This window comes from Orycteropus afer, unplaced genomic scaffold (assembly GCF_000298275.1).
Source record: "Orycteropus afer afer isolate SDZICR_OR568_19922 unplaced genomic scaffold, OryAfe1.0 scaffold00082, whole genome shotgun sequence".
Classification (NCBI taxonomy): Eukaryota; Metazoa; Chordata; class Mammalia; order Tubulidentata; family Orycteropodidae; genus Orycteropus; species Orycteropus afer.
The window spans coordinates 7148073-7159078 of NW_006921669.1; the positions used below are offsets into that span (position 1 = coordinate 7148073).

The following is an 11006-nucleotide window of genomic DNA, read 5'->3' on the forward strand; positions in this document are numbered from 1 at the left end:
TAACTTCAACTCACTCAAATCCGAGCGGCACGAGCTCCTCCTGTATCTTCGGCTTCCCCCCCCTTTGCTCTTTATATCTGACTTCTTGTTGTTGTTGGTGTGTGTGTGTTTTTTTACCCCCTTTTTTATTTATTATTTTTTTGCACATTGATCGGATCCTTGGGAACGAGAGAAAAAAGAAACCCAAACTCACGCGTGCAGAAGACCTCCCCCCCTTCCCCTCCCCTCCTCCCTCTTTTCCCCTCCCCAGGAGAAAAAGACCCCAAAGCAGAAAAAAAAGTTCACCTTGGACTCGTCTTTTTCTTGCAGTATTTTTTTTTAGGGGGGCAAAAGTTTTTTTGGGGGGTGATTTTATTTTATTTTATTTTTTGGCTTTTCTTCCTTCTTCATTTTTCTTCCAAAATTGCTGCTGGTGGGTGAAAAACATGCCGCAGCTGAACGGCGGTGGAGGAGATGACCTAGGCGCCAACGACGAACTGATTTCCTTCAAAGACGAGGGCGAGCAGGAGGAGAAGAGCTCCGAAAACTCCTCGGCAGAAAGGGATTTAGCTGATGTCAAGTCGTCTCTAGTCAATGAATCAGAAACGAATCAAAACAGCTCTTCCGATTCCGAGGTAAGAGAAGCCCCTGAGGCCGGTGGGTTCTGCTCTCCTCCCCGGGCTCGGCCAAGGGTGCTGCGAGGGGCGAAGCCAGGGCTGGGGGCGGCGGCGGGGCGCGCGGGCCCGGCGGGCGCGGGGCGCGCGGTGCCTCCATGGCCCTAACTTTAACCCTGTGTTTCTCTCCTCGCACCCCCACCACGGGGGTGCCGCTTCTGCCCTGCGCCCCCCTCGCCGCGGCGTTTGCCCCTCGCCTCCCCACCTCCACCCCTCCGGGAAGGCGGAAAGACGGCCTCCGCCGCGCTCCGAAAGTTTCCGAGACAAATCCCGGGAAAGTTTGGAAGAAGGTGAGTCCGTCCCGCAGCCGCCCGGAGCTACCCTCCGGGGCCGGCCGCCCCGCGCGCCCGGGCTCTGCTCGGCCCGGCTGTGCGCCGGCTCTGCCGGGGCGCCGGGCCTGTGGGCCACTTTCTAAAAAGTTTCTCCTTGCTCTCTCTCTCTCGGCTCCGCGCGGCCGCCTTCGTCCCCTCGCCGCCCCGCCATGTTAGCGGCCAAGAGGCAAGATGGAGGGCTCTTTAAGGGGCCACCGTATCCCGGCTACCCCTTCATCATGATCCCCGACCTGACGAGCCCCTACCTTCCCAACGGATCGCTCTCGCCCACCGCCCGGACCGTAAGTGCTGCGCCCGGCCCCCGCCGCCCGCCCCGCATGCGGCCCTTGCCCTGCCCCTCCCCCTCCCCGGCCCGCTCCTCCCTCCTCCCCTCCCCCGCTCGTGGCCCAGGCTGCCCGAAACTCTCCAAACTTTTCTGCCTTTTGTGGACTGGATTTGTTTGCACTTCGCCATGTTCTTGCTTTCAGTTTGCTGCCTCGTGATGTTGGGGAGCCCTTTCTTCCCAAGCAGGGCTTTGTTGGGGGGGGGGGCGACAGATCAGCAGGACTTTTTTTTTGCGCTCTGATTCCCTCCCCCCTTCTCCTTGGTGGTGGTGTTTGTTTCTTCGCCCTGGAAAGACGACTGTGTGGCTCTTTCTTCTCTCTTTCCCTCTCTCTCTCTCTCTTTCTTCTCTCTTCTGTGGCGTCTTGGGCTTTCCCCGGTTAACCCCTTCGCTGCCGAGGACCGCGGCACCGGGCTGCGCCCGCGGCGCGGGGTGAAGTGGCTTTGCTTCAGGCGGTGGACTGGAGAACTCGCGGTGCGCGGAGCCCAGGGCCCTAGGCGCGCGCCTCGGCTCTCTCTGTCCGGCGGTTATTTGTTAAGCCTTCTAGTGGGATCGCTGGCTCGTAGCCCTCCTTTCCCCATTCCTTGGAAGGTCACACTTTCCAGGCTGGTACCACGGCAAACTTGGGAGCTCTCTCTGCGCTGCCTTTCTTTTGGCCGCACCGCAGGCCGCGAGCGCCCAGGGCGCCGTGGCGGGCTCGGCTGCCTGGGGCGCTCTGGCTGCGGGCTCTCACCAGCCGCGCGGGGCGCCGGGGCAGTGCTGGGTGGGGAGCTTCGGTGCTGGTGTGTGTGTGGCCGAGAAGGCCTCCAGGAGGAGTCAGTGGGTTTTAGGGAATTTTAGTGCCTTGGGGTATATAGCGGGATCTGCGCGCGCCGGCTTCGGAGAAGGCCCTGGGTGGGCCTGAGGGGCCAGAGGCAGGGTGTGCGGGCCCAAGAGGGCGCAGGGAGTGAGGCAGTCAGGGGCGCCTCTGCTTCTAAGAAGTGGGCTGCTGATCATCGACCACCCAACTTTGGGGACCGTAGGGCGGCGAGGGGTGCCAGGCTCCCGAGGAGCGCTTACCGCAGCGTGCACCCCACGCCCATCCCTGGCATTTGTTAATAAGACTCAACCCCTCCCCCGGCAGGCCTCTGCACCCTGCCCTCACCCTGAACCCCCTCCCCCCCATCCCACTCTGCTCTAAAAAGCCTGGATTACATATCTCTAAACCCCAGACGGTTTGTGCCCGCCTTCCAGGGACTGTCATTTTGTAGCTTCGCTGGTTGGGTCCCCCAACTCCTTATTTACACACACTGCTTTCGTCTTGTCTTTCTCGGTAACTCGAGGAAGCAATTTGAAATAATGCATCCACTGTTCAGCAGACGTAGACTTGGTGGTAAAGGCCCAGGGCTTGCCGGTCGGGAGTGGATCCGATCTACAAGTGTTTTTCAGCATTAAAATATTAACTATCAGGCTCGACTTGTTTTTTGGGCCCTGGCAAAATGGCAAGGGCATGCTAAGCCGGTCATTTTTTATGGCTAGGGAAGAAAGATTGAGTCCCTCCCCTCTTCTGCGCCCTGGCTCCTGTATGCTTGGGCAGCTGGGCGAACATTCCAGCCCTACCTCCTCCTGCAGGGCCGGCTCCTTCAGGCTGCTGGGGCCGGGCAGTGGGGCTGCAGCTGGAGAGGAAGCACAGCCCGGTTACTTGGTATTTTCCTTGGGAGCTTGTGGGCATCTTAGACCAGGAGCTTTTCAGAATCCGAGGGATTGTGTACTAACAAACCCAACCAAGCCACATTCCAGAGTAACCCTGAGAATTTCTTCCTCTTCTCTCCTCCCGCCTCAGTGGAAGCAAGGCTGGCATTATTTTAACATCCACTTAGCCATCAGAAGGGCCCATCTGAACGATGAGCTTTGATGGTGGGTTTGCTGGCTCTCTTGACTCTTCAGACTCCCTGCCTGTGACCACTTGCAATCCTGGCATACCATCTTAGGAGATGGATCTTGAGCAGTTGTGTTTTGCTGTAATTAGGAAACAAGGAAATTGTAGAAAGCAAATAAAATGATTTCCGGGTGCAAATAAGGCAGCTTCCAACGCGCAGTCCCCTTTGTGGGCATTATAGGAATAGAGGGTGTCTAGTTATTTTAATTTGGACCTAGTGGGTGGCCTTGCACTGTGACATCAGATGGGAGTCTGAGAAGACATTTCTGAACTCAGTCGGCAGTTTTGGTATTTGCATGTCAAACATCAGCAGACATCTTAGTGCGCACCGCTCCTTCCTCCTTCCTCTCTGTTGTTCCCTGGGTTAGATGTGGTACTCCAAAATTAAACTTATTTATTTAGGCCCGTAAGCAGAGCAGTGGGAAAGCAGGTGATAGCTGTGGTGTGTCACTTCTGACGTCTTCCATCAGAGGACCGACCATCTTGCAGTTCTAGATTCACTACTGCTGTGGAAGGAGTCTGTAGTCAAGATAGCGGTCCTTCCTTGCACATCCGAAATTCTTACTGCTTTGTACATTGTGCTTTTGAGGGCAAGGTGGAAAGACGTAAATTAGCAGTATGCTTTATTCTTTTCTCCTTCCTTCCTCCTCGGTGATGTTTTTTGTTACGTTTTCTGTAATTTCGGTCCATACCTGTAAGCAGCTGCTTCCTTTAAACAAATAATTTAGAACCCTGATTTCTGCTTTTCTATTTAAGAATGTAAAGAATTAAGGGGTATCATTAAATCGGCTTATGATGAATAATACATTATCTCAAGAATAATGCTTTGATTGGTGAAGACACCATAAAGCTTGATAGTAATAATTTTATTTTAAAATGACAAAGATTTCTGCATATCGTTAATTTAATCTTTGCTACAGTAACAGGGATGCTTTTTAAGAAGACAGATTCAAATACAAAAGTGCATTAAGAAGAGGTCTAGTTTAAATAGATGGGAAGGGATAGAATGGTAAATATTGGAATTTTGGAAACACGTGTATACTAAAGATAAGAATACTGTTACCATATTAAAGTTGACAGGAAAAAGTACTTTTACATTTCTTTTCCCCTGCTTGCCAAACCAGCAATAGGAGTAGGGATATGGTGATCGCAATTCCAGTTAGGTTTGGGATTTCTTTTTAAGGACTTGATTAGGAGAACTCTTACATATTCTTTTATCCAAAGTTGCTTGCTTTCCAACTCAGCTACTTGCTACTAGGTTGTACAAATAAATAAGCAGCATCTTGAATTCATTTTTGAACTTGGAATCCAGCATTTAAAGGAAACTGAGAGGGGCCTATTCATTGGGGTTTTATTTAGTGGGGCAACTGCTCTCTCTGGCTGGTGAAAAATGGATGTTTTCCCTGGACTCAAACAGCATAATCCTTTCTAATACAAAAGATTTAGACCTCGGAGTGTGAAGGGTTAATGGTGGTCCTTCCCTGTCGTCCTCCCACCCCCCACCTTCACCCCTGATTGTTTTGACAACACTTTTCAAAGTGTGACATTCCAAGTCCCTACATAACAATGTAATATTACTGTAATTACACAGGTCATTACATTTTAAATAGAGAACAATAAAATGCTTATCACCCTGAAAAAAACAGGTGTTCTTGCCCTTCTTTGGTATTTATGCTAATTGTTTTTCATCTCCTCCAGAAATATTTATTGCGAGCATGTTTAGATTTCAATCTCAATGCAGTGGTATTAATTCCTCGATAATCTTTATAGGTTGGGGTTTAATGTCTGCAGTATGGATTATAGGCTCAACATTCACCCAATAAGTCCTATTTTAATGATTATAAATTTAATATGCCAGCGCCTTGCATGTTGTTGACACTAAAGCCTTCTGAAACCCCAGAAACAAACGGTTTTGCAGTTGGGAGCCTGAAGTGCTTATCTGGAAGAAGTGTTTTTGGAAACTTCTGTGACTGCTCAGGGGAAGTAGCTTTGACTGATGCCCCTATGATGGCGAAAAGATTCCGAGGCAGACAATCGCAGTTCTTGCCAGCAGTTCTCCACCTCGGATTTTAATTTTGCTGGTACGGATTTCATTTGGAGTCACTGCTGGAAGTTGGTCGGCTCTTGATTTCTCAGCAAGCTGTGAAAAAGTTACAGGAAGGTTTCCGGGGGCTTGCAGAACAAGAATGCTGTTCTGTTAGCAGCTCAGGATAACTGCAGTCCTGCATGCCAGTAAAAAAATATTTGCTTTAGAAAACTAGCATTTTAATAGTTGCACCAGAGGCTGCGCTTGCAAAGATTACAGTCGAAGTCTCTTCAGGGCTTGAATGCCTCCTTACATCCCACGAGGTGCCTGCCTGTGTGCTTGCGAGAAGGGCATAGATTTCTTGGTTGAGAAATCCTGGTGTAACTTCTCTTATACACGCGCAGTGAGTAAATGCGGAGGTATCTAAGAGGAGTTTACATTTTGTCAGATGTTTCACGACAGGGGCCCCCCGAATCACATTAAAAATGCACTGAAGCAAAAGGACAGCTGCAAATTTTTGTGTGGACGGGTGTTTCTGGACCATGACTAAAACTGCGAGGACCTTTCCCCCAGCTGTCTGGAAGTTATGTGGAAGTTAGTTTATTGGCAGTTAGTATGAGACAACCTGGATTTAGCCAATGGCTCTCCTACACAGGAAGTAGATGACATATTGGGGGAAGGGAAGAGACTTCAGGCAAGGTGTGATTTACTTTTTATTTTTTTATTTAAACCATGGAGTTGCCAAATAAATAAGCGCTTTGCAAGGAAGTAGGTGTAAGCTTTTCAGTCTTGGTAAGTGGGATCAGATAATATCTTTTAAGCACGTTTATAACTGTCTTGAGGTGTCACATGCAAGGAGTTTTGAAAAGGAGGAGTAAATCAAATTCTTGAGGCTTTTCTTTCTGAAGGGGGGTGTAATGCGGGCGTCTGAGTTTCTTCTGGGAGTGAATATTGGCTAACGTGTAAGTAAATCTGAAACTCGGACTTAATAATTGAGCACATTTCTGAAGGAAATGGTTAATTTTACAACTAAAGGCAAACTTGCACCTCGACAGATCTGCTGAAAGAAATGGGCCCCAGTCCTTAGCTGGCAAGCGCTACCGGGTCATAAATCCACAGGCTTTATTTACAGCCCATAACACTTATGAATGTTAAGATATTTGACGCCACATTGGCCTTATAATATTCGGGGTCCGCAGACACTAGCAGTAGCTCAGATTTCTCTCACTGATTATTTATAAGCAATGAGATGGGGGGGGGCATGCGCTCACGAACGCTGCCCTCCCTGTTCTCTGTCCCCCACCTCGGCAGTCCCAGCTCACTGAGACAGACACCCCTTCCTTTGGCAGCTGACTTGTTACTTTTCCTCTAAGCTATTGTTATACACACATTTATAAAGAGCACTTTCTGGGCTGGAAATTCAGTGGGGGGCTTTGCACAAATGCTGTTTCAAAAGCCAAGTCGTACATGTTTGCATCTTTTTCCCTTTTTTCGGACTCCTTTTCTTTTCTTCCTTTTTTTTTTTTTTTTTCTCTTTTTCTTTTTTTGAGGCTACATTGCCTATATTGTGCATATTTCCCAGAATACTTAAAGAAACCTGATATGGGAGACTGCTCTTTAATTTATATGATATTCCACTGAGCTGGAAGGGAAAATACTTCCATGGCGTGGTGTACTAGTTAACGTGAAGGTTTTTTTTTTTTTTTTTAAAGTGAGGTGGAGTGAGAACTGATTAAAAGCATTTAATAGGCAAGAAAAAGAAATGCAGGTTTACATTGGGGGGTGGGAAGGCCAGTCATTTGGGGGAGATGTGTTGCTGTGTGAGGTAGGAAGCAAGGCAAAGGAGCCAGAGGAGGTAGGATGAACGCAGGACCAAGATCAGAAAAGCCTAAGAGAAGAGGACAGAGATTTGGGCTGGATTGAAACTGGGAGTTGGAAGTTTCTTGTGAGGGGTGGCACTGCTGGGGGCAGGGGTGGGTGGGCTGTTAAAAACCTGATGGCTTTGCTCAGTAAAGACTATTTCCAATCTATCACTCTGTCTGCTCTAGCAAAAGATATATTCTGTATCAGATATTGTATGAACTTCTGGGAGTGGGGGGGTCAAGAGGAGACGATGTCTGTGGTCCAGCTCCCGATGTGCCAGAGGCCAATTGTCATGCTGGTTTGAATTTTTTTTTTTTTTTTAAAGAGGCTGTGTGCTCACGGGTGCGCTTGTGTGTGTGTGTGTGTGTGTGTGAGAGAGAGAGAGAGAGACAGACAGACAGACAGACAGAAAGACACTGACCACTCCGTAAAGGGGGCAGTGGGATCCAGAGGCGTTTGTGGGTAACTGTTGAGTGGTCCAGGGGAAGCTGATGCCTCTCTCATTTCTGGCTGGCTCTTCCCTCCATCTACCCCAAACTTAAAAACCAGGCTGAAAGGTTTTATTTTCTAATCAATGGAATGCAGAAACTTACTAGCCCTCAGGGACAGATACGAATCCCTTAACAGCTCATTACAAAGATGGGGCTGTGGGATCTTTGAGCGGGTTATCAGCCCTGGTGTTCTTCCGTTTTCCCAGGGTAGGTTTTCTTCTTCCTTAGGCACATCTGATTTCAGGCGGTAATCCAGGCCGTTATATTTTATTCTTTTTGTCCTGAAGTAGCCCCAAACAGTTTGGCCTACAGGGGAAGTAGTGGGCATTGCTGGCTCAGTGCTGAAGGAGTTAAAACCGCTCGCTAAAGTTTGGCATCATGAAAATAAATTTGAGGCCTGGTAGGCATTAGCAGGGCACAGTACATTGAGAGAGCTTAATTAGTACGAACTGTAATTGTTCATGGTCTGCCAGAAGAAGTCATGCTCAGGAAAACTGGAGGCCTTCTCTTGCAGTCTTCAGTTTGAAACCGATAAATCACTTGCATATTTGTGTAGTGATTCAAATGGAGCTAAGACCTCTCCCATCCCAACATGTGGTAAATTGTAAAGTCAATGAATTGCAGATGTGGCTACAGTGAGATTCTCTAAGAAAATGCAGAATGAATGGGAAAGAGTGATGCTATAAATATTTACTGAGAAGATAACTAGATTCCTACGTGCTGGGCCAATTATGATGCACTAAATATATTAGCAAAATGCTTAAAAATTTGAGAGGATTTCTGTGGGTCTTTGGGTGGGTTGGTTTGTTTTGGAAAGTGAAATAAACGGCACTATGTTATAGTCGTGTCAGTTTCATTAAGCCTGAATCAAAATGGCATACACAGGGAAGGACACATGAAACCCACATTAATGCAAATTAATTCGTTATGAGTTGCAGCGCGGTGACTGCTAAGTGGAGTAATAATGGGGCATCATTTTAAGAGTGTTAGTGTAGCAACTTTTAATGAAAAATGCTGTGTTAGTAACATGTCTCAGCGCTTGAGCCTGTGCGTTTTTAGATGCTGCCAATGTGTTTTGTACAAGAGCAGGGGACTTGATGCATTTTGTTTTTTTCCAAACAGTTTAAGAACTTGATCTTTGAATATTTTGATGTTTAAAGATAAGCATCTAATTTTTCTCAGAAATCAACTCAGAAATGCCTGTTGCCATAACCAAGTTCAACCTCCACTTTTAAATTTTTATTTGCCAGAGAGATCGCAGTACAGAGTGGAAAAACAATGAGTGTAGAATCCCCTATAGACCTCTAGATAGCACTTTCTTCAAGCGATTTTTTTCCCCTTTTTTTCTTCTTAGAGGATTTTGGTCTCAGGCAATGTTGCAAGTCAATACTTCTTTCCCCCAATGTGAGTAGGTGGATGTGTATGGAAGCTGTAAAAGTTAATGATCATTCTCTGACTCATAGCTGATGGTTTCAGGTTGAGGAAGAAAAGAAAAAAATTAATGAGGGTAAATAGACATTTGACGGAACGTTGAGACAGTAGGAGAGATTGTTCTTGTGTCCAAAGGCGAGCGTTTTGTTGCAGCAGAATTCCTGAAGGAGAATGCCTGGAACAGAAAAGTGCATGCCTTTGTTAAGTTGTTGTTTTAGGATGGTACAAATGTTCAGTGTCTAGATCTTTGTAGAAAAACTTAAACCTGTGTATCTGCTACTACTTAATGCTGGTTTTGCTTTCCCTGTGGAAGTTAGAGCCCCTATTGGCACTTTTTAAAAGGGTAAGCAGTAACCCTCCAGTGCTGGTCAGGAGTTCATTTTCCATTAAATTTCAGAGGCACCCAGCATAGGACTGGGGGGCTATGTCAATAATGGTGTGATTGCTATCTCAGCTCCGAAAAATGACTGATGGCCTAAGAAAAAGTCTTTAGATGGACTACAAAGTATTCCAGCTAATGACAGGGAAATTAAACTTCATGGTGGGAGAGAGGAAAGTAGACCCCAAAATCTGAAATGAATCTACTTTTTTTTAAAAAATAGAAAGCCAGGTAATTTATAAAAGTGAGAATAAAGCAATTTTACCATCCACCTCTTACCAGTTTAGTGGAATGTACAGGTGTAAAATATTAATCTCCATCATGGTGGAAGTTAACTTAGTGCTGGAAGAGCCAACATAGGGTTTTAATATTTTGAGTTGCCTTTGAGGATGAAAGTTCTGTGGTTGAAAAAAGCCATTTCCCTTTCCTTCTGTCCCTAGATATCACTGAAGTCTTGAATCTGAAAATGCAATTCAGAGCCAGATTAGAAATGCAAGGAGAGAAATCAAGATAGGATAATAATAAAGGAAGCAGTTCATCACTAAGTGCTGGATCTTAAGTTGCTGGAGAATTGTGCTAAGTTTTTCCTGGGCACTTATATTTTATCTTTGTCTGAAAAAGCTAAACTATAGTACAGCCAAACCTTGGTGGTTCTTGCCTCTGGACGAGGAGGGCAGGGTCATTTTGGGGGGTTAGAGTGGGTGAGTGTGCTTCTACCATCATGAGCCAGCATCCAGGGAGGGTTGAGAGTTTGGGGAAGGAATATTAATTTCTTGGAGTTGTCATTTGGTGACTCTCCAAGACAGCCCAGGGAGGGAGGCCCCGTGGCGAAGGCATGCTGCATGCCTTGCTACCGCAGTCGCTGGGTCAGGAAGTGACATGGGAACTTGAGGTCCCCAGACCAGGGCATTCCTAGAAGGTGAGGCATGTGGAAACCTGGTTCTTAAACTCTGATGGACCTCACATAACTGTCCTGCATCTTGTTTGTGGATCCCCTAACCTCCGGTCATCTGCTGAAAAGCCAAGGACCGGCCATCTCCTGTTCTCTGTGTTCCAGGTTTTGAGTGCCAAGTGTTCACGGGGTGCTTGTGTTTTCACCTTTGTGTTTAAAAACTAGACTCGCATGGACAAGGCATCTTTGTGTTTTGCAGGGAAGGAAAACGCAGTTAAAGCGTGGGTTTTTACAAAAAGTATATTTGAGGAAAAAGGGAATGGAAACCCAAAGGAAAAAGAAGAAAATGTTAAGTCCCCATCGCTGTAGCTGAGGGAAGTTTGGCTTGGAAAGCTAACTCAGTTCCTGGCTGGGAGTAAAGATCTAACTGCAGGCTCAATGGACTGCTTGTGTTGCCCTATGCATTTCTGAGCTGATCCTCCCTGAGGAGGGAGGGCCGTAAGTTACAGTGCTTGTGTGTGTGTGTGTTAGGATGGAGTGTGTGTGTGTGTGTTAGGATGGAGTGTGTGTGTGTTAGGATGGAGTGTGTGTGTGTTAGGATGGAGTGTGTGTGTGATAGGATGGAGTGTGTGTGTTAGGATGGAGTGTGTGTGTGTGATAGGATGGAGTGTGTGTGTTAGGATGGAGTGTGTGTGTGTG

At 47.1% G+C, this 11006-nt stretch overlaps 1 protein-coding gene across 1 annotated transcript in view; it reads left to right on the forward strand.

Moving 5' to 3' along the window:
* The first annotated feature begins 425 nt into the window (after positions 1-425).
* The window catches only part of TCF7L2 (transcription factor 7 like 2), a 221312-nt gene continuing 210731 nt past the window's right edge, over positions 426-11006 (forward strand). The window contains exons 1-3 of the mRNA XM_007941560.1: positions 426-614; positions 877-943; positions 1142-1266. Of these exons, the coding sequence (XP_007939751.1) occupies positions 426-614; positions 877-943; positions 1142-1266 (381 nt within the window). The remainder of the gene's footprint in view (positions 615-876; positions 944-1141; positions 1267-11006) is intronic.